This window comes from Macrobrachium rosenbergii, chromosome 54, assembly GCF_040412425.1.
Source record: "Macrobrachium rosenbergii isolate ZJJX-2024 chromosome 54, ASM4041242v1, whole genome shotgun sequence".
NCBI lineage: Eukaryota > Metazoa > Arthropoda > Malacostraca > Decapoda > Palaemonidae > Macrobrachium > Macrobrachium rosenbergii.
In genome coordinates, this window is record NC_089794.1 from 22315920 (window position 1) to 22340443 (window position 24524).

Below are 24524 nucleotides of genomic sequence, written 5' to 3' on the forward strand. Positions count from 1 at the left end.
CTGGGTCAAAATCCTCCATCCTTTCTCAGCGGATTGCAAGACCACACTGTGCCTGGTTTGCCCAATTAAATTGTCAATTATATTGACCTGTGTGTGGACAACATTAAATTGTCAATTATATTGTGCAACCAGACTTGCGCAATATAACTGATCGTGTATGGGCCGCTTAAGGGTGAAAGAACCACATCTATCCGAAAATGACTGCTGTGAGCTCTCAAGTCCACTTTATTTCAATAGGCCTACTGCCGATGTAATTTGACCTCATTTAATCTTAATTCGTAGTGCTCCTGTGGAAATTAAAGCTATTTTTAAATAGATACAATATTAAAAAGTAGAGGAAAGTATTTAGTATGGAAATGAATAAACGAACTTCCTAGGAATGGAAGAAAATAACAGTTGGCTTTGGGGGGGGGGTTACTTTCGATGCAGCCTGACCTCTTTAATATTAATTCAACAACGCTCCTATGAAAATGAAAGCTAATTTTCAAAGGATACAATATCATAAAACAGAAAAAAACCTATTTCATACCAAACCAAACAAACTCAACAAGAACAAAGATCAAATCACAGAAAAAGTGAGGTGCCGTTCCACAGGTAAAGTAACGGCCGCCCACTTTTGAAAATGGCTGATGTTATTGTTTGTAAATTAGGCGAGGCGGGGGCTTAGGGGGGCCAGGGGCGTGACTCCGCGGGCAACAGAAGGAATGAAGTGCAAGTCACAACCCGTCGTCGTTTCCCCGGGTGCTCGTTGATGCCAGCATCCTAAACGCCGTTCTTCGTGACCTGACCTACAGAGACGCGTAAGTGGTGTACCCCAAGATTTTGGGCAGGGGGTCAAGGTCGCCGAATTCGCCGACCTTTGGCCCTGGGGTATCCCGTGACGGGGGGCGTCGGGTTTTTGGTAGGACTCGAGAACCGAGTCCTGATCCTTAGGACTTAAATGAATGCATTGCGATGTGTATATTACTCCAAGATTAGATGAATACATTGCACTGTGTATATTACTCCAAGATTAGATGAATACATTGCACTGTGTATATTACTCCAAGATTAGATGAATACATTGCACTGTGTATATTACTCCAAGATTAGATGAATACATTGCACTGTGTATATTACTCCAAGATTAGATGAATACATTGCACTGTGTATATTACTCCAAGATTAGATGAATACATTGCACTGTGTATATTACTCCAAGATTAGATGAATACATTGCACTGTGTATATTACTCCAAGATTAGATGAATACATTGCACTGTGTATATTACTCCAAGATTAGATGAATACATTGCACTGTGTATATTACTCCAAGATTAGATGAATGCATTGCACTGTGTATATTACTCCAAGATTAGATGAATACATTGCACTGTGTATATTACTCCAAGATTAGATGAATACATTGCACTGTGTATATTACTCCAAGATTAGATGAATACATTGCACTGTGTATATTACTCCAAGATTAGATGAATACATTGCACTGTGTATATTACTCCAAGATTAGATGAATACATTGCACTGTGTATATTACTCCAAGATTAGATGAATACATTGCACTGTGTATATTACTCCAAGATTAGATGAATACATTGCACTGTGTATATTACTCCAAGATTAGATGAATGCATTGCACTGTGTATATTACTCTAGATGAATGCATTGTGCTGTGTATATTACTCCAAGATTAGATTAATGCATTGCACTGTGTATATTACTCCAAGATTAGATGAATGCATTACACTGTGTATATTACTCTAGATGAATGCATTGTGCTGTGTATATTACTCCAAGATTAGATGAATGCATTGCGCCGTGTATATTACTCCAAGATTAACCCAAGAGATGGTATGGGGATGCCACTTAAGGACGGCGGCAGTATTAATACACTTGCAACTTCAGTAACGGAACCAATATTTTCTTGGCGTAATTCTTTACAAAAGGTCCGCATCAATATTTGGGGTTTGTTTGATGTGTTGGGTTGTGCCCTTAAGGGGGGGTCGCAGGGGGCAAAGCCCCCCCCCCCGCTAGGCCTAGGTAGGGGCACGGCGCCCTAGGTTAGGTTAGGTGGTTGTGTTAAGTTACTGTACATATTAAGGGGTTTTGTATTATTTTAGTAAGGTCAAACACCAAATATTGATGAGGACCTTTTGTAAAGAATTACCTTTCTTGGCCGTTTTTTAACTTATCACCTGATGTTATACATGGTTGTAATTCCCTTGTGTCGCAGATTAATCAAAAATAGAGTACAAGATACTTTTAAAAACTTGTATTTAAAATGAATATTTTTGGGAGAGAAAACATTTTTTCCAAAGCCACTTTTTAGCTTTGGAATGCTTCGTGCAGTATTTTCCGAGACAGTTTCAAATTTCTTCTTGACGATCTTACTCCTTAGCTATTCAAGAAACACCTGTAAAAGTACAAAGAATATACAACAGTTATTAATTGGTTGGATGGGTGTATATTGTTAACTATCCTATGCACACTTTAAAACCTATATTACTCCCGTCACTGTCGTTGTAATTATCTATCTCGATATCACTATCTGATGAAAATGAATAAGTATCATCATCAAAAGCCATTATCTCCAAAATTCACTAAATAAACAAAGATTTATATTAAAATCTTCGACCGTTGCTCGACTTCAGGATACAAGAGCCTCCCTGGTCCAGGCCCCGGGACTGGCAGAAGGTTTACAATTTTGCTGTTTTTATACCAACGATTAAGAGAAATCTGGCATCCTTTATGCTCAATAGTGAGCTGAATCGCTGGCGAGACTGTTGACGTCACTCAAACAGGGCTAAGGGGAGGGACTAAATTTACCGCGATATTTGAAAATGAAGCGTCGATAATATCGACGTCGTCCTTACGCAGCATATAAAGCGTCGATTTTAGCGACGCGCCGCACCTTGTGGGTTAAATGAATCCTCTGGGCTGTGTGTATTACTCTAAGGTTAAATGAATGCATTGCGCTGTGTATTACTCTAAGACTAAATGAATGATGCATTGCGCTGTGTATTTTACTCTCTAAGATTAAATGAATGTATTGCACTGTGTATATTCTCTAAGATTAAATGAATGTATTGCGCTGTGTATATTACTCTCTAAGATTAAATGAATGCATTGCGCTGTGTATATTACTCTTAAGATGAAATGAATGCATTGCGCTGTGTATATTACTCTCTAAGATTAAATGAATGCATTGCACTGTGTATATTACTCTCTAAGATTAAATGAATGTATTGCGCTGTGTATAATAATTTAAGATTAATGTCACTACTTATAGAAATGTCATAGGCCTATCCTTCAGTAAGTTTTCCCTTTGAATTTATCATGTTAATGTCACTACTTACAGAAATGTCAAAGGCCTATCCTTCAATAAGTTTTCCCTTCGAGTTTATCATGTTAACGTCACTACTTGCTGAAATGTGATAAGCCTATCTTTCAATAAGTTTTCCCTTTGAATTTATCATGTTAATGTCACTACTTGCAGAAATGGCATAAGCTTATCCTTTAATAAGTTTTCCTTAGAGTTTATCATGTTAACGTCTCTACTTGCAGAAATGTCATAGGCCTATCCTGTAATAAGTTTTCCCTCAGAGTTTATCAAGTTAATGTCTCTACTTGCAGAAATGTCATAGGGCTATCCTGTAATAGGTTTTCCCTCAGAGTTTATCATGTTAACGTCTCTACTTGCAGAAATGTCATAGGGCTATCCTTCAATAAGTTTTCCCTCAGAGTTTATCATGTTAACGTCTCTACGTGCAGAAATGTCATAGGCCTATCCTGTAATAAGTTTTCCCTTAGAGTTTATCATGTTAACGTCACTACTTGCTGAAATGTCATAGGCCTATCCTGTAATAAGTTTTCTCGTAGAGTTTATCATATTAACGTCTCTACTTGCAGAAATGTCATACGCCTATCCTTTAATAAGTTTTCCCCTTAGGGTTTAAGAAGAGGTTACAGGAGATGACTGGGGGAATACCCCGCACTCACCTGATGTCGCCGAGCATTTTTTCGTCGGCTGTTTCTTGACAGAGACATCTGTTGAACTTGAGCACAGTACAGTTATTGGTGCTTTAACGGCGCTTACGGCGCCATAACTTTATGTTGTGATCCCTATTCGTGCCATTAACGCCATCAAAGGCGCTTGTGGTCCCGTAAGTTGATGCAACATCAAGTTACGGCACTGAAAAGCACCGTAAGTCAGTGACACACCGTACTGTACTCTCTTTTCTTATAAAATTGCTGGTTTGTGTGTTTTTGTCTACTTTTTCTCATGGAGAGAAAACAGGTACAAAGATGTGGGCGACGTGAAGATTTTTGTGAGTTCCCCTCACTTACCATTGATTACCATAACTACAGGACACACTATTAGGTGATAGCAAGTGGGGAAAAAAAAAGTATCAGTAGTTTTACAGATATCACTACCCATTAGGGGCTGCCTCACTTGCTGACTCCCAAAGTTTAGATATCAAAGACAAAAATTTTATTTTTATTGGTTGTTATTCAAGTGAGCTCACTTCACCTTAATTTTCTCGACAGAAGTGACCCTGAACATGGCTTCCAATTCCTCAGGAGCGAAGAGATGGATATTTTCTGGGATAAATGAGAAGACTTTTGAACTGCATCTTCGCAAATGCATAGAAAAGCTTGGGGGCCTGGTGGTTGACAGGGAGAACAAGTACACATTTTTATGCTCTCACGTCCTTGTGAAGGATTTTTACGCCACAGAAAAAATTTTGGCAGCCCTCGCAGCAGGTGAGTGTACTTAATTCCGTATATGTTACATTTTAGGTTAGCAGTTTGCCCATTGCTGTAGCCAAACAAATATTTCCTTGTTCAGATACAAGTCACATTATTGCTGATGCAGTACTTATTTATTGAGGCTGCTGTCGAAGAGTTGCAAATCAAAGGTAAGTGGCTGGTTACTGGGAGATGGATTGGCTTAGTGATAGTGTGTGCAGGTACAGTGAATAAACCATTTATTAACTTCCCATCCTTCTGACAAGCAACAGCTCTTGCTCATTGGCTTTTTCTCCCCCAGTTACGCTTTTGTTCATGAATCGCATGAAAAGCCAGTAAGCTGGAAATACCTGAATTCATTTTTTAAATATGGTATACTATTTTGTGTGCTAAGATCCTGGTAGAAACAAAAGAACAGGAAAGGAAAGGTGATTTCTAACCATGAGGGATGGAAGATTAGAAGAATTTACAAAGACAGAAGTTTGAAGGGAACTCAGAAGCTTGCCAGTAGGGAAAAGCGTCATCTAACAAATTTAAGTTTAAGGATAAATGACGTCTGCAGTATAAAAATGCTAAGTGTCAACCCACCGGGTGGCATAAAGCATTCGTACAGTGTACCTTCCATGGGTTTACAGGCTGCTCTATGAGCAAGATCCCATTCTGGCATAACGCCAGCTTAATCTTAAACGACATACCTTGCATGGCATAGTGTAGATATACTTAAGTACCTTTGCAGTGTCCCTTCTTCCCCTAGCTGCTGTGCTTGCTTCCTTTCGCTGTTCATCCAACTTCTTCAGCTCCACATGGTTGTAATGTTTCTCTCTCATTTAGGAACAAATCTTTACTGTCAGAAATGTTCTTTTATAAGTATGAAACAACTGTATTGGACAAGTGGACCATTGGTTAAAATGAAATTCAGGTAGCTCCATTATGTGGGATTTTCAAAGTTTGTAAAGAATGAAAAATTATACAGTATTTTTTTTTAAATTTGTGTTTTTTCCAGGTAAATGGATTGTAAGTTACCAGTATGTTGAAGACAGCTACCGAAAAGGCTATTGGCTTAAGGAGAAGGAGTATGAAGTTTCCGTGTTTGATGAAGTTGCCAGGTATTGCAGACATAATAAAGCCAGAACGGGTACCGGAATGTACCACGGTTGGCGTTTCTACGTTCACCTGACAACTAAGAATTTAACGAGGTCTATACGAAGGTAATAGAAATCAACAACTTTATGAATTTTATCACGTCTCTTCTGTGCTGTTTGTGACATGGATACTACTCTAGTGGGTATGGCGGTATTCCAGTTTTGTGGCTGGCTTCAAATTGTCAGTGATTGCTTATTAAGAGTGGAGTGACTTTGAAAGCCTAATTCCTCACTTGTTCTGTGAAAAAACCTCCTTGTCAGCTACTGTTCCAGACACCCCCACTGCTAGAAAACCTCATTCATGTGTTTGCCATTTTGATTAGACTTGTTGGTTTGCCCCTCACTACGTTCTTTTTTGCACTTTCATTGAAGTAATTCTACCTTTCCTTTTCTTAATGTGGCCTTCTTTTTTTCCCCATCATGCTTTTTCGTAATCGAACCTCAGAGTTAAAATTGCAGACTTTCATGGGTAGACAAGAGATCATATTCTTGATTAAACAATGTTTTTTAATGGAAGATTTTAACTTAATAGGAAGTTTGACAGCTTAATGGGAAGACTGTAAGGTAACAAAGGAAAAGTTAATGACAGAAAGTGCACAGACAGGGGGTCTAAAAGTACGTTGCAAATGATTTTTCGTAAATCGCAGCCATTCACCATCATGCAGAACTGCAATTCTGGGTTATGCACAGTGGACCCTCTACTTATTTGCAGTTCCGGGCACATTATTTGCAGAAAATTTGCCTAATTGCAGTATTTTTCAGAGAGAAATATTCACTAATTATTGTATTTTCTTATCATTTTTGTGGCTAAATGTACCTTTTGTGATAAAACTATTAAAATACTCGGGTATAGGCATTTTGAGAGGGGTTTTTGGGTGTTTGAACCATCAAAATAGGCAGTTGTAAGCATTTTTAGACGGGTGTCAAATTTTCACAGATTTAAGCTACTTGTGGGGGATTGTGGTATGCATCCCCTGCGGATGCCCATGGTCGACTGTAGTCACCATCGCAGACAGTTTCAAGGGACGCACACAACATTGTTTGTAAAGAAACATTGAAACTTGGAAGAAATCGAAATTTTCAGTGATCAGTTATACATTTTACACACACTATACTAATCAACACCTCCGTATTTTAATCTGCAGAATTATATGCGCTGGCGATGGAGAAATTTTGTCTGAGGCAGATCTGTCGAAGGTCGACATTTTGGTGTCAGAAAAAGCACTGGTCCCAGAACTCCGTTCGAAAGTGGGATACATGGCACCCATCATTAACTATCATTACCTGAAAGACACCTTGATTATGGTAAGTAATAACCCAAATTAAGCCTCGAGATTGATATTAATATTTTTTTCAAAATACTAGGCTCTTGTTTCACAACAAACCCATTACTGTACGTACATTAACCCACAGCCATGGTCATGCACAGATTTTAGACAGAATCTTACATGACGGAAATATTTTAACAAGCCAAAATGTCACAGGTTATTCACTAACACCTTCACTTAAAATTTCACTTAACAATGCATTTCATACTGTATAATAAAATTAAAGCCAGTAGGAATATTAAAGACAGGGGCATTTCCTACGTAGGACCTTCAACCCTGTGGACATCTCAGCATTGAAGAATTCAACTTGTCTGTCTTCATGACAGTAGGATGTTGCCGAAAGATGACTACAAAAAAACTGCAATCCCTCATACACACATGTGGACTCCCCACATACACATTTCATCCATGACTGCTCCTTTTTCAGTGAAAACAAGCACAGTATATGTATGTAATTGCACTACATGGCAAAAGTGCAAATACTGTATAGGCACACACAGGCAGTCCCCGGTTATCGGCGGGGTTCCGTTTCTGAGGTTGTGATGATAACCAAAAATCGGCGATTTTTGGGGCTTATCGGCGCCGAAAAGCGCCGATTTCCGGTGCCTCTGTTAGGTATCTATTGGCGCCAATACCCAATTATCGGCGCCGATAAGCGGAAATCGGTGATTTTCGGCGCCGAAAATTGCCGATTTTCGTTGCTAGGCAAGCCCCATAAAACCAGATTGCCATTAACAGGGGACTGCCTGTACTGTTTTGATGGACGTGCTTAGCAAAATTTGGAGGGTTTCGAGGGGAGCACAAAAAATACCTTGGCTTGGCTTTGCGTCACGTGGCAATGGAGGCAATATGTTGATTTCTGGGAGGGCCATTTGCATAAAACTGTATTTGACTCACGTTGGGTAAATATGTGAAGAAAGATAAAAACGTTTAGTTGGCCGTAAATGCCTGAGATGCATGTACATAGTCTATTTTACAATTAGAATAAATTACAAATCAGTTGTAATAATTAAAAAACTTAATTTGCATGTAGCTGAGAAAATTGTAAACAACGGTAAGGTTGCAGATGTTGCACGAGTTGAAAATGTGGAGGAAACTAATAATTCTCTTTTACATACTTAAAATATTTTTTCATTTATGAACGCTAATGCGTACACATATTGCAAGACGTGTCCTTCACAGTTTACTGGATGCGTTTTAGAGTACAGTATCAGGAAGAAGAATTTAACCAAACCAGTTCATTGGCGAGTAATGTGTGTTAAAAGTTTGACAGTAAGCTTAAATTAACAGGTGAAGTCTTAATTTGCAGCACTGTGATACAAGGAGTTTTTTTTAGTACCATGCGAGTTCTTGAGCTAGTGCTGTTAAACTCCTGCATCTCTCGCTTAACACTTCCGGCTTCCAACTGTGCCAGTAAGTTGCACGAGCTAATGGTAAAGCTTACGGATATGAAGGTATGGTAATTGGTTATCTTTCCTTAATGCTTACTCCAGAGTAAAGCATCAGTTTACTGATTTTTCCTCTACCATTATTAGATTTCATGGAGAGGGAGTAAAGATGGACTTCTGCATTCTGAGAATGCCTCGAGATTATTAACTGAAGGTAGTGAAACCTGTGGATCAAATGAGTGAATACTTTGTATCTCTGGGATTGTACTAAGGGATGGAACCAACTCCACTGCATGGGAGGTCGCACAAGGATCTTTAGAACCAACCTCTGACTAGGAAAAGCCCTCTAGTGACAAGTTAACCTCTGTGAATTGTATGGATTCATGCTCTTGTAGATCATCACACATTCCACTACCATGAAGCAGGAGACCCTGAAGAAACTATAAGACTTGAAGGTAACTGGTACCATCAAAGGGTTACTAACAACTTGTCAACTTGAGTTAGAAAACAGTGCAAAAGAGCTGTGACATAACTTCCTACCAAGTAATGTACGAACTGAAACTGTTTCTGTTCACTGACAAAATTTTTTCATTAACTTCAGGGCCACAGTGTTTTTTGGTGGGGAGGGCTCAATAATACTAATCACGGTCTTGCCCTGTTCACAAATGGAGCCTTTTTCTTGGTGACTGGTATCCAGCGCTGATGGTGTTGTGTTCCAATTTGATACGTTTCTGCATCAAGTCACACATTTTTAGCTTGACCAAAAGCCACATGGCCAAGTTCAGTGTCACATAGACTTTTGTACTGTATTGTAGTTTCTGTGAACTTAGCTTGCATTCATGGTACTGTACTAACATTGGTGTGTCATTTCAGTGGGGCTTTCGTAGTCTCTTAGTGCAAACACCCCCAACCTCTGACTGATTTCTTCTACATCTGTTTCAGTTTACCAAGGTAATACTAAACATATATATTATGACGTGGATCAAGGAGTTTCACTTTTGATGGTACTCATGAAAGGACTGTACTGTTCTAACCTTTCTTCCGTTGCCCCTTCAACTCAGAGCTAACATCTGCAAGTATAGTGTAAGTGAGACGAGAGGTTGATACGTATGGCACAGTAATTGTTTTGAGTAGTTTTCATGATAGGAGATTGTACGTAGTTTTTGTATTTTTGTAAGTTCTGAGTGTCCTTGCACTCCAGGGCAGAAGAGCTATTGCTTTTCTCCTGGCTCCCTTTGCTCACCAGCACATTAATGCAGAAGTGCTGTTACTACAGTACATCTTCATATCTGCATTATTGTTGACGTCCACGTCTGGAGTGAATGATAAGGTTGACGTTTATGTGTTTCTTATTACGTTCTCCATAAAAGTTTAACACCATCACAGTATATGCCCTTTACTGTTTGTCAGCATTATTTGGTCCAGAGGTGCAAACCCAACAGCGTAGTTTGTAGTCTACAATGAAATGATAAGATCTGCATCAAGAAGCTGAAACTTAAATTCGGTGTTCCTTTGAGGAATGGATATGCTTATTAAGGTAGTCATGTTAGTTATCAAATCAACAGTCTGAAGTAGACCGTCTGCTTTAGACGGTTCTAATAAACTTTATTTTGCTCCACCATATGAGGGTGAAAAATGCCTACTGTACTTAAGGACAGTCATTTAGTGTATCATATGAAAGGTCTCTTTGTTCAGGTTATGACAATAGTAATAAAAAATACCTCTCTACTGCCAGTGTCGAGGGAGGTCACTGATGTTTAAATGGGAATGTTTAAAATTATCACATTGCTCAGTGCAGGATAATACCGAATGACTTTGGCACCTCTGGAATTATTTTTAACCTTTTTGTTTTAGTAAACGAAGAAGCTTCAACAGCCAAGGATTGTAATGGTTTTAATGTAAGCCTTTTTTTTTTCAGAAAAGGGATCCATATTCACTTCAACAATACATGTTAGATAAATATGGAAGAACATCGGTTCCAAAGACGACGAAAGATTACGGTAAGTGGAAAACAGTTTTTCTATAAACAGAATTGATTTTGTTTTTTGCACGAGCCCTTCGATTTTATAAGAGTTCAGGAGCTTCGTCTCCCTTTCCAGACGGCATAAAAAAATGAGGAGTCTAGCTCACTGCCTGTACATCGAGCTCTGAAGTTCCTCTTTGGGCAGAAAGTCATATTGTCTTGACCAGTCTGCAGACTGAAGATTTAGCGAAAGGGAAATGACTTCATCAAGAGATGGGTATGTACAGTACCCAAGAAAATAATTTTTTTTTTTTATTTATTACAGTGTTTATGTTTGTTCTAAAGAAAACCACCACTTTTTGACTTCCTGAATAGCTGTTTCAGTGCAGGCAGTCCCCGATTATCGGCAATCCGGTTTTACAGCGCTTGTCTAGCGACGACAATAACTGGATTTTCGACACCGACTCCCGGTTATCATCACTGATAACCTGTTATCGGTGCTGATCGCCAGTTATCGGCAGCGCTGATCACCGATTATCGGCGCCAACAACCAGGAATCAGTGCTATTATCGCCGATTTTCAGTTAGCTGCGATTTTCAGTTATCGTCACGCTGTCGGGAATGGAACCCCGCCGATAACCGGGGCTGCCTGTATAAGGAGACTTGCTGCTATTCTGATATTGAATCTCAGGGACTTGGAGCTAGCAAACAGCTGGACACCTTCTTTGGGAACCCAGGAGTTCTAGGGAGTAACAAGGGGTCATAAAATTGGCTAGTTCTTTGTTGGTAACACATCACATTTGACCCCCAAATTTTGTGGGTCCTTTATTTGGTTACTTGCAGAATTTTTATCAGTAATTTTAAGTGGAATATATTGTGTAGCCTTGCAGATGACTCGCATAGGGTAAAGAAAAAGTAAAGAAAACCCATTCTATTGGTATTCTGTTGGGATAATTGATCAGGCTATGAGGTTGTGGAAAGTTGATGTAACTCCTGTTGCCATGTGATCTAAAGAGCTGTGATAGCAATCAAGCCTTAGAAAATAAATTCAGCAATGCGTTTTGGTCGGTTTCAATCATGAATTTTTATTTTTTATGTCGAAAGCATTTTGTAGTAATTTTAGATTTTCTGTGATGTTTTTTTGATTAATGTAGAACTCTTTGTAATGTTTTATTGTTTTTATATTTTTTTAGTAAAGTAGTGTCATTGCTAATTAGTTTTATCCTGTTATTCGAAGAACATGACTGATTCTTTGAATGATTCTTTGAACTATTCTTTTCTTTCTTTGAGCAGATTCTGAGCCAGTTATCATCCTCGACAATAATTCATCTACAGCAACAAAACGTTCATTGGCAGAAGACGTTGCCCATTCAAGCAAAAAGCACTGTTCAAAGAATAAGCAGGTATGACCCAGGTTGTTAATTTTCGTTATCGAAACTACACATTCATCAATGACCTTAAGCTACCACCAGGTTGTAAGTCCCAGTTATCATATGAGGCCTTCACTATAACAACAGCATATCTGCATAAAATTGAAAGGAAAATGGAGAAAAACATGATTGAAAGTTTGCAACTTTCAGATTGCATTATCCCCATTGGTGTATATGCTAGGACATCATTTTTTTTTTTTCTTAAATTCGGCATATCTGTGTTAGAGTTGATTTAATCCAACATAACTTAACCTAACCTAATTTCCACTGGTATGCATAGATCATAATAGTGCAGATATGCTGTTGTTCTAGTGAAGCCCTCATATAGCTTTCTTTGCCATGGTGATACATTGTCTATAAAGGCAGTCCCCGGTTATTGGCAGGGGTTCTGTTCTGATGGTGTGACGATAACCGAAAATCTGCGATTTTTGGTGCTTATCGCCGCCGAAAATCACCCATTTTCGGCTATCAGCGCCTCTGTTAGGTATGTATCGGCGCCAGTACCCAATTATCGGCACAGTACGCGGAAATCAGCGATTTTTGGCGCCGAAAATTGCCGCTTTTCGTTGCTAGACACGCCCCGTAAAACCAGATCACCGATAACCAGGGATTGCCTGTACTGTGTTTTCAGCTCTTTTACTTTGCTCTCCTACGCAGTATCTTTTATAATTCGTCATGTTACCTCGATTTTTAATTACGAATGACACCATGAATGATTGGTTACGTCAGGGAATGGAGAAATGAGTTCTTCAAATTTAATTCTTGAAAGCATAGCACTTATATTGTCAATACTAGTCCATTATTTCAGCCAGTGTAATTCCTCCCTCCACCCTTCCTGTTCGACCACTCTGTCACAGCTGGATCTGACTACACAGAGTGTTTTAAGTAACTAATGAGGAATTGAATATAAAGTGTAGGCCAAAGGCAAGCACTGGGACCTTTGAAGTCTTTCAACACTGAAAGAGAAATTGAGAGTATGCAGGCATATAGGTTTTAAAGGTTGTAGTAGGAGGAAAACCTCGCAGTTGCACTTTGAAACAATTGTTAGGTGAGGGTGGAAAGTAAGAAGGAAGAAAGGGAATATGAACAGAGGCACCATAAAAGGAATGAAAGGGGTTACACCTAGGGACTGAAGGGGCAATGCAAAGAACCCTAAGTAATGCCTACAGTCCACCACATAAGTTTCACTGATGGCAGTACCCCCCTAAGGGGAATAACGTACGAGGACCCAAGGGACTAGTATTGCTTATATGGCAAACAACCAGATCCACTTGTTGATTTTTATAAAGAATTGTGCTTGAGGTTCTTGCATGTTGCTTGAACTTGCCATGGTAAAGTACTGGGTTTGGCTTGCAACAGTGAATTCTGTGTTCAAATAATTTATCAGTTGGGCATGTCACGTTACAGAATTAGTTTATTTCCTGGTTTCATGACACTACTGTATTTTTATTTTGCATTTTCTTCCTTTCCAGCGCTGTGCGACTCCAAATTCCAAGCAGACAAGAATAGATCATTTTATAGGTATTCAGTATATCTCTCCCAAAAATGAGAGCTCTTTGCCACCACAACCATCGACTTCAAAAGACACAAGGCACCAAGGCCCTCGTGCGCTTCCTTCCGACAAGCAGCCCCTGTTGATAACGGATTACTTCTCAAGAAAAAACAAAAGCCATCCAGATAAAACTGGAGTAGAAGTAGTCAGTGAAGTATTTGTCAAGAAACCAAAAGGAGATGGACTTTCGTCTCATCAGAGCGATGACTGTTTCATCACAAAGACAGAGAGGGATCCACCAGTCTCACTGGGCAGAGTAAAACGTTCAGTTGACATCGAAGTGCTGGAGGAGGGGAGGCCCAGGAGAAAAAGCGATGAAGAATGTATAATAACAGAGGTGAAGAGAGTCTCACAACCAGTAATTGTCTTATCAGAGGATAGCGACTGGGAGAAAAAATGCAAGGTGGAAGGCAGCGGTGTAACTGAACATACAGTAACGTCATCAGGAAATTCAGCCTCTGGTATCAGCAAGCCTGCGTATAAATGTGTAAAAGTACTCCATTTTCCAGGAATTAGAATAGAGAAGGAGCCTTCCAAGATATCTGATGGAAGTGAAGCTGATATGCGTGATTTGCCAGAGATATCAGAACAGCAGGACGAGTTACCAAATTTGTCCAGTATACCAAAGACCACTGGTACTCTTCGTGAAAGTATAGCCTCAGGGCTGTCACAAACTTGTGTCAAAAATTATGTAAGTACACTGTCAGAGTTTGAGCACAAAGGCTTGAGAGAGAATCTCCAAATAGATGACGAAAATGTAAAGAAAAACACAACCAGTGTTAAGTGTAAAGAGCAAACGTACAGTCAAACATTAGGTTCTGTTATGACACAGAGGGATCTTGAGCACAAAAGCTTGAAAGAGAATCTCCAAATAGATGACGAAAATGTAAAGAAAAACACAACCAGTGTTAAGTCTAAAGAGCAAACGTACAGTCAAACATTAGGTTCTGTTATGACACAGAGGGATCTTGAGAAACTCCCAGAGAACATGAAGAAATGCGTCAACTCACAGGCAACACACATCCAGTATTCAAAGAAGGACATGAAGATCACTGTCGTCAAATCTATCCAGTTCAGCAAAGTAATCAATCAACTCAGCATGTCCGTTTCAAACCATGCTGAGAGTAAGCTCCTGCAGCAAAATGAAGCTCACCACACAACAAGCTCCTTAATGGCAGTACTCCATCCTGCCTCAACTTTTCAGTGCACCACAGCTGTTAGGGAGCTCTCAGAACGAGAAGTCGCTTTCTATGAGTCTAGTACAGACGAAGATACCATGGAGTCCAAAATGGCAGAAACAGAAAAAGGAATTATTATAATGGGAATCCAGGGACTCCATCTGTTCATCACTCCTTACATGTACCCGCCCCCTGCTACTCTTGGTCATCTCCTTCAGAAAATGGTGTTTGAAGCCCCATTTGCTCTAGCTTACTCACGAGCTATTGACATAGCGCATCGCGTGTTGTTTTTATTTCCTCCGCTGAATTTGAAGATGCGCAAATATTATGTCAGTGTCCTTTCATCGGCTGCAAAGCATGATAAGGAGTTCCACGAGAAATTGTACCTTCCATGGAAGTTTATGGTGCGGCCCATCGAGTCTCTGCTGTCTAGCCCAAGTTCTTCAAATGACTCTTCCATGTCAAGCTCTTGTGAAAATGACTCTCTGCATAGAAGCAGTTCCTTGGGCCTCTTGGAATTCATCGTGACTCTGTTGAGCGAAGATTTGAGGCAACCAAACCACAAGGAATTGGTAAGGGAACACATCGCGTGGCAGGTATTTTGGGGTCATTCGCAAGATCCAAGAGAGATAACCCCACCGATTAAACAGCTGTTGCGCTTTTGGATATCAGCAAAGGCTGCCCCTGTTACCGTTAGATATTGCTTAGGCACGTTAGTTGCAATAGTAATGGAATTAGCTTGGAGACATGAGAGATGTCTGTTATTGCCTGTCACGCCTCAGCCTTTTTCAATAGGAAATTTAGCGGATTTCATTCGCCACCGGATTCAGGAGTGTGGAAGCAACACATTAATGCAACTGATGTGTGAGCTGCCTACCCCATGGTCCAGGGCAGTTCTGGGGATCATCGTCTTCCAGAGCGAAGCACAAGTTCGGGAGCGAGATTTGGCCCTAGGAGATATCGTGGAGTATGCCTTGCTCCTTGAAAATCAACAGGAACAATCGAAAAGTAAGGTAAGAATTCTTGTCAGTGGATTATTAAGCATTTTGTCAGGAGCTGTTTTTCATTAGCATTTCTTGTAGCTTTACAGCCACTTATTTATATTCTTGTCTTACTCACTTAAAAGGAGCGTTGCTGATTGAAAATATTAGAAATATGGTACAACGTAGTATTGCTTACGCTTTGAACAAACACCACATAAATATGACATCCCAAATAGAACAAAATAATAATTGAATGAAGAGTAAAGTCCTCACAGTACAAATAGTAAAAGTAAAAAAAAAAAATTAAGCTTCAGAACTTGACAGTATTTTGTATATTGTTACCACTTATGAAAGCAATACACGAACGCATTTGTTGGCAATAGTCTTTCTCTATTAAGATTTACCAGTACAGACATTTTTTTATGATGCTTTTGTTTATGCACTATTTATATTAAAGTACAATTTATAAGCTTCATTCAGAGGTCATATACAGAAGTTCTGATGACTGCCTAGCAAAGATAACCTCCCTCTGGAAAAGTCAACTTGTAAGACTTTGTGGTTTCCAAGCTTAAATGCCATTGCTGATTGATATGTTGTTGCAAGGTCTCTTGTAATATGGTAGCTTACTGGAGTCGTACACTGGAATGTTTGTATGTAAATGTTTTATTAAATCTCAGTATATTTTGTAAGGCAAAAATGTAATTCAGCAATTCGTATTTTCATATTTTTATTTCAGGTTTCAGATACTGCAAAGGTTTTGTCGTTGTCACCCAGGAGGAAACAGCAGAAATCTATCAACAAGAGAGGTCCCAAAGGTAAACTGGAACAAGGAGGAGGCTTTGCAGTTGTTATATTTCGTTTATTACTTCACTTTATAGACATTAGGATATCCACACATGAATACTGTTCTTAAAATTATCTCTTGCAAGCATTAATTGGGATCAAAGCCCGTATTACCTTTTCTGTGTTGCAAAGTAATGTAATTGTTTAATAGATACTCACTCTAGTATAGCTCTTCCTGGCATTTCTGTTAATGCTCTTTCTAAGATAGATTCAAAGTAACAATTGTAATTGCTCCTACAAAAAACAAACGGTCGTCCTTTGTATAGGAGAGACCTTCAGGGGCAAACTTCGTAACAAGATCATTAACTGGTAAAGATGCCGGGTGATTGGAGGAGTATCCCTCTTTCACCTGATATCACCACCACTACCCTCCTCTCTGGCCACCAAGAAGAGTAGGCATGCTGTGTTCGTCCTTTTCCCGTTGTGATTGTTGAACAGTTGGATGAGTGAACTGTTTTTATTCTGAGAAATTGAGAATTGTTTTTTTTGCTTTATTCTTTTTTTTTTCTTTTGTTCAGCATTGGAGAGAAAAAACATGTTCAATGCCATTGCGAAGGGAGTGGGCATTTTATGTTTCCTGCAATGATAAACCCCCACAGGCTGTGCTCCTTCTGTAGGGAGAAGGCATGTTATTGCTCTTTACCCTGCAAGGAGTGTGCTAGCCGGTCTTCCTCGCACTGGGAAAAGTTTAAGGATAAGCATTTGTCGTCTTCTTAGGGGGGGATATGCCCCAAGCGATGCCCCCAAATCCTTCTGGTTTATTTCTTTCCCCATCATCTGTTGTTATCCTTCTCCTTACTAGTGGTGCTACCCCTCCTTAGAGGATCAGTACTCGAGCTGGGAGATCTGGACATGTACTGCTAAAAGATCTTGCTTATGCTTAACATTCGTGGTAGTCTGTCTTTCACGGCCTTTCTGGGCAACCTGGCAGAGGAGAAGAATAAACTGTCTCCAGACAACAGTGCTTGTTAAGTGTCTACTGTCACTTGTGAGTAGGGGCGGATTACCATAATTTTTTCAGTGCTTAGGGCTTCTAAAAGTCTCAATCCAGTCCTACTGAAAGTGGTTATTTTCACCCAATATCTAGTAGTTTGTTTGCTGTACTAGACTTTTTCATAAGCCAATGTAGGAGGTTTGTATCACTAAAACAGTAGTGATTGTTTCTGAAGGAATTTTTGTGAATTTGATTGCTTTCTTTTTCAGGTGAAACTAAGTTGGTGTTAGCATGTATGAAGGATAACGTTTCTAAAGTGCACGAGTTACTGGCCGTCCCTGGGATCGACATTAATCTGGCCGACAATAATGGTTGGACTGCTCTCCATGAAGCAGCCATAAGAGGTCATGATTCATGTGTCAAAGCACTCCTTAGTTACGATTGCTCAAAATCTGTGGATATGAAGAACACTTTACATCTGTATTTAAGAAGAGGTATGTTTGGTACAATGTGTATGCATGTTGTTATTATTGTTATTCAGAAGATGAACCCTATTCATGTGAAACAAGCCCACAGGGGCCATTGACTTGAAATTCCAGCTTCCAGAGAATATGGTGTTCATTCAAAAGAAGTAACAGCAGGTAATAGGAAACAAAAAAAATAGATCAGTTATCAGAAAAGAGAAATAAATGAGCAAATTAATAAGTAATTAGATAAAAATGCAACTTATAAAATACGAGAATTGCTGTAGGGTAGTTAATGCATTGCAATTTTCCTTTAACTTTTGAGGTTCTAACTGCACAACATCCTCAGGGAGACTGTTCCACAGTCCAAGGACTTGAGGAATAAAGGACCTCTCAAACTGAGAAGTTCGAGAGTAAGGCACAATACCAATTGCCTGTTTCAGATGTCTGTGAATCATACAAAGTTACGAATTAATTGACTGGTGTGGCCTCATTTAGAAAGGGCACCTCTTTCCCTTCCACCTCAAATCTTATTTTTCACTCATCTTTGTCAAGTAGTTGTACCTTCTCAAGAGCTGACATTTAAGCATTTTACAGTATTCTTTTGTGCCTCATATTTCTGTGGGTGGCCTTTCATGAAATTTGTATTAATCCTGCATCTAGGGAATTCAGCTCAATGAAATGTAAAAATGACTGTTGGATTCTTAAGGTCTAGACTTTCACAGAATTTTGATGTCAACATATCATAAAAGCATTTTAAATTTTACGTCTGGGAAGTTTTAAAAAATGATGGAGCCAGATTTTTTGGTTGCTTGTTTTGTGTACATTTTATTGGAAGCGAAGTAGCCTTGCTTTTGAACAGTTCCAGTAAGCTGTTGATTTTCTCTTTACAGCAAATTACTATGTTTGCAATGTTTTTGCGCAGTCATACAACGGCGACACTGCACTTCACGATGCAGTTTCAAACAATCATTTTGAAACGGCCAAACTTCTTTTGGATCATGGAGGTAAGAATTTTTTGTGCATTTATCAGTTGACATGGACAGTTGCTAATGCAGGAATACTGATTTTCTTAAACAACAGAGCATTTTGATTTTTTTTGTTTATCTTAAGTTCTTGGTTTCCTGTTCCCTTGGAATTGTATACTGTAAATATTAATTTCTTTCACCATCAACCGGGTACCAAAATTAGCTGTTCACATGTGTCTGAATATTTCTAGGTGCTTTGGTTTCTGATAAAAAAAAAAGAGAGAGAGAAAACAGCAGTCAGCTAATATTGTGTTGTACAACAATCAAGCTAATTCCTTGCGCATCTGCATGTGTTCATGTCATGCTGTGATAGTCCCCAGCACCTACATTCTTTTGCAACCCTTATAGCTAGGGTAATGGTTATTCTTAGCTTTCATTTGCCTTGTTTTTGTGTATTGCTTATGGAATAAAAGTGATTACCTTCTTTGAAGATGAAGGGGCTACAAATGGACTGTTAGCCAAGAATCTGGTTTGCTAATATTGTATATGCAACAAACGTTGGCCTGTCTGTTCCGAGAGATGAGCAGCAAGCATTAGGATTACGTTTGTTGTACTCCCTGTCATTTTATCTGGGTACATTGCTCATTCTGACGTTACCAAGCGTTAGTAAGATACAAATTGCAAACTGGTTGGTGTCTTAAAAGTTAGCCTTTATTAGGTTTCTTGCAAACTGCTTAGAGTTTTAGAATGTTCTTGTCTACTCAGGATTTGTATGAAATTCTTGCTTCATGTACTCTTCACTGCAACGGCACAGTTACTTTATTTGCTTGTGAATAATGAACCAGTTTCATTATTGATTATTCATTCATTCTAATTACCTGTGTTTACTATTATTTCATAAGTGCGTGAGTACTTTGGGAATATTGTTAAACACATATCACTTACATTCATGTTTAACCACTGCTTAATGTTTCAAGTTGCTGTTGCTACTTCCTCACTGCTCAAGGATCTGATGTCATGAGGAATGAAGTTTGTCTGCTTGAAACCAAGGGATCTGCCCCATGTGTATGGTACTAGTTGACAGTCATTTTCTTTCTAAATGATTATTATTCAGAATCTGAACCCTATTCATATGGAACAAGCCCACAGGGGCCATTGACTTGAAATTCAAGCTTCCAAAGAGTATGGTCTTCATTAAAAAGAAGTAACAGAAGGGAACAGGAAATAGGGAAAGAAGAAATCGCTTATTAGAAAATAAAATTAATTGATAGATCAAAATGTAAGTACAGGCAGTCCCCGGTTTACGACGGTTCCGGCTTACGACATTCCGAGGTTACGACGCTTTTCAAATATATTCATCAGAAATTATTTCCCGGCTTACGACGCATGTTCCGGGGTTACGACGCGTCGTATGCCGATCCGACGGAAGAAATATGGCCCCAAAACGGCAGAATAATCATAATTTGAAGGTTTTTTTTTTATGTAAAACTCAATAATAATGCAGTTTACATCGTTTTCAATGCACCCAGAGCATTAAAAGTAAGGTTTTCTTATGATTTTTTATGATTTTCGACGATTTTCCGGCTTACGACGATTTTCGGGTTACGACGCGGCGCAAGAACGGAACCCCCGTCGTAAACCGGGGACCGCCTGTATATTATTAAAATACAAGGAGAATTGTATTAGGGTAGTAATGCATTACATTTTCGCTTGAATTTTTGAAGTTCCAGTTGCACAATATTGTCAGGGAGACTGTTCCACAGTCCAAAAGTGTGAGGAATAAAGGATCTCTGAAACTGAGTTCAACAACGAGGCGTATTCACTACATCTTGGCTGCTTTTCAGCAAATCTGGTTGCTCTCGGCAGGAAAAATCAGCGATCAGTTGTGAACTGAAGCATCGTAGAATAACAATTAGTTTTGAGCTGTGCATTTCAGTAATTATAATAAAGGTTTAATGATAATACTATTCACCACTGAAAAATCTCACACTTATTAGTGACCCTGGTGACCATGCAATGTTGCTAGGTACATTATGTTACCAAGTTGTTAATTTATAAATGTTGTAAAACCATGGAACAATATGCTCAGTGGTTTTATATATTTAAACACCACAGCATTGCAGCTTGTAATTGTTTTCTAACAATTTACCTGTGGTACACAATCAAGGTTTGTTGGAGGGCTCTTTTGTCAAACAGAGGTGATCAGGCATCAGACTGGTTAAGGAGATTTCTGCTCCAAGAGGCCTACTCAAAGCCGACCTACTGGGTATGAGAAGCAGGGCCATTTTTTGAGGGATTTCTTTTCAGGTTCATTGAATGGCAAATGTGGTGTAATAATATTTCATTGTACAGAATATTTCAAATGAATATTTTAATGGATGCAACAAACTTTGGCTTTCACAGGAGGTGCCCTACTGAAAATTGCCAACAATGATGGCAAAACGGCTTTGATGCTTTGTACAAATGATGCCATGAATCACCTTCTCAGGTCATATGAGGGCAAGTCGTCAGTAAAGGTAAGGATTGACTTTGACTGCATAGTTTTGTGTCAACAGACATGAATATTTTCTTGTACTTGTACTACTATTGATATGTACTTTTCTTGTCTCATGCTCGGTAGGGCTCACAAAAAGTGGGTCCAAGAAGGTCTTCCCTGTCCTCTCGACTTGACAGCAGCCATCGATTCATCCTAGGTCATGCGGACAAGAAAAAATTCATTCTTATATTCACCAACAACTTCATGGAAGCCTCAGTGGTGAGGTTTGCCAGGTTTGACATGATCAGAGAATCGTACAAGATGTATTGTCAGAGCAGCTCACACCAGGAAAACCAGCAGCAGCAGCGAGGCTCTCAGAAACACAGAGACAAGAGTAGTCACTCTGAATCGAGCAGGATAGATGGGAAGCTTTCGTGCAGTTATACTGACATCCAACTGACCAGCGCTGAAACGGAGCTCTTTGAGCCGATATACGACAGCATTGTCAGCAACATGAAGACAGCCAGAGAATTTAATCACGCAGTTCTGGAATCTTCTAAGCAGTCTTCCTTCATTTCTTCCTTAACAAATATTCTGTCATAAATGGTTTATTGACGAATCTTAATAATATAAATTCTTATGATCAATTTAGACATTCTCCCTCAATAGTACTTTATGGAAGCACACAATTGTGCCAGCTGCATTTCAGATATTAATTTTGTAAGTGGCAAATATTAATACCTGCATCATATTTTTTTAAAGCAGCTTCATTAAGACACCGATTTGCAGCAGTGGACATGTCTAACTCAAATATTATACTGCCTATTTTGATAGTTTAAACACAAAAAAGAACCTCTAAAAGTGCTTATACCTGAGTATTTTAATAGTTTTATGACAAAAAGTGCGTTTAGTTATGAAAATACAGTAATTAGTCAATATTTCTCAGTGAAAAATCCCGCGAATGGGCAAATTTTCCGCGAATAATGGGTAGATACGTTCCACAGAGAAATCCGCAAATACGGGGCTTTACTGTATATAAAAAAGCTGTCAAAAATATTCAGTGCTTAGATTTAACATTGCGAGGAATGAAAACTGTGAAAAATGAGCGATGTTCCGTGAATTTTATTAATTTGTGATCAGTGTTGGTAGGGCACATTCTTACTTGTGAATTCCAAGAGACTGTTTTGTTCCCATTTTGTGGTTTTCTCCCCAAAGGTCAAAGGGGTGATTAAGGTTTTATAAGTACAGCTGTAATGTCAGCTGAAATGCACGTGACATACATCATGCTTTTGTTTATAGTATAGTTTGTAATGTTTGCCATCGTACAAGCCTTCACCTTTTAAAGGCCTTGATGAGAAGACATAAAAACCTCTTTCTAAAACTGTAGATGTGTTTCTGCATGCAGTCGAGGGCCCAATCAAGAGGTGACGCTTCATTTCTTACAAAATGAAGAAGTTACGCTGAAAACTGTGTCCAGCCTTACCGATGCACTTTTGGAATTTTTATTCTGGTAAATGTGTGAATTTCGTTAAGTTAATATTTTCAAGCACATTCCAGTAAATGTTCAGTGTATCACTGCTATGCAGTTAATTATTTTTGAGTGATTTTACTACACAAGTAAAACTGAAGTTTATTTATGTTTTTGATAGCATATTGAATTTTTATTTTTTTAGTTCCTGTGCAAATTCTTTCTTCATCAGTATTACAGTATTACAGATTTTTCCTTTAAAGGAGTTTATGCAAAGTGGGTTCTCCCCTCTTGCCTGGTACGTCTCTGTGATTAACAGGACTTTCATAAGGTCTCTGTCCCGTTACTTCCACATCTACTCCTTTTCTGACTAACTGCTTCACTCCCCTACTCACCACATGGCCCAAACAGCCTGCCTGTAAACTCAGTTAATTCGGTCTCCCAAACCCCACATCTCCCCGCCAGCAAAAATCTCAGTTTTCACCGCGAGTGGCAGTCTCTGCTCTTCGTACAGTTGCAGCCCTTCTTCGTGTCATAGATTCATGTTCTCATATTACTAGGAGTCTAGCAACCTTTTCCCAGGCAGTTGCTGCTCTTTTAATACCAGTTGAAGTATTTAATTGGTCTATATCCCTGTGTTACCACAAGTTATGTTGTTTAACAAGACCTCCACTCACGAACTCTGAGTGAGCGAGTCTGCTGTGAATCCCCTAGGTAACACTTACATTAAACCATGGTGCTCAGAGAGTGAATCTGTCCTATCATAAGACTCGTTTTCTTTCTTCCATCTTCAAACGAAAACCCTTCTGGGACAGAGTCAGCAGACTGTGAACCCGAGAAGGCTTCAAAGGGAAGTCGCCTGCTGAGAGACAAGTGAAAGGTGTTAAATAAATAAATAGGAGGGTACAGACGTCAGCAGGTGTTAGCTGTTAAGGTTATTTTAGTGACTCATGAAAATATTTGTAGAATACTGTACAGCATTTGATGACTTTGCACCAAATTGTGATGATTGTTCTTAAGAATTCTTAACATAGATGAACAGTCATTTTTATGTACTGCAAAAGGAAAAGTATAATATTTTTTGTAAATAAAAGATACATTTTTTTTTTTTTTTTAAACGTGAAGATATTTTATAAATAAAATTAATGTTTGCTATTTTGCCTTTTTCTACTGTCAAGAAATTCAAGAAAAACCTCTCGGTTACACTCCTAGATTCTTGTGGCTTTCCCAAGTGATTCATCCATAAATGGTAGCAAAATAAATCTAGGTAGGAAGAGTTTGATTACTCTTTAAGATACCCCTTATGAGAGAACAGTGTAAGTGTTGGTATCCTCATGTACTTGGTCAGAAAAAATCTCTCTCTCTCTCTCTCTCTCTCTCTCTCTCTCTCTCTCTCTCTCTCTCTCTCTCTCTCTCTCTCTCTCTCTCTCTCTCTCTCTCTCTCTCTCTCTCTCTCAAATTTTGGCCAGAAAAACTTACAGTAAGTACTGTACATAGTTTACCTTAACACAATGCAAAAGTTATGCATACACACATTGAAATATATATATGTGTGTGTACCTTACATTACTGTTCATATTAAGTACAATACTGTATGGCAATAAATAAATGTCAGCAGAAATACTTTACTAGTAGAGAGCAAGGGGGCTAGGGGCCAAA

General features: G+C 39.0%; 1 protein-coding gene across 2 annotated transcripts; it reads left to right on the plus strand.

Moving 5' to 3' along the window:
- Positions 1 to 608: 608 nt before the first annotated feature.
- Positions 609 to 24020, plus strand: LOC136834864 (SMC5-SMC6 complex localization factor protein 1-like). Of its 2 annotated transcripts, XM_067097663.1 has the most exons (12): positions 609 to 800; positions 4549 to 4764; positions 5753 to 5957; positions 7037 to 7196; positions 10526 to 10607; positions 11863 to 11972; positions 13472 to 15742; positions 16449 to 16527; positions 17759 to 17983; positions 18847 to 18960; positions 21325 to 21437; positions 21542 to 24020. In XM_067097663.1, the coding sequence occupies exons 2-12, from the start codon at positions 4563 to 4565 to the stop codon at positions 21998 to 22000; spliced, it is 4020 nt and encodes a 1339-aa protein (XP_066953764.1). In that variant the 5' UTR covers positions 609 to 800; positions 4549 to 4562; the 3' UTR covers positions 22001 to 24020. The 2 variants fall into 2 exon arrangements, with proteins under 2 accessions (XP_066953764.1, XP_066953765.1); XM_067097664.1 differs by lacking the exons at positions 609 to 800; positions 4549 to 4764; positions 5753 to 5957; positions 7037 to 7196 and adding an exon at positions 8880 to 9062.
- Positions 24021 to 24524: the final 504 nt, after the last annotated feature.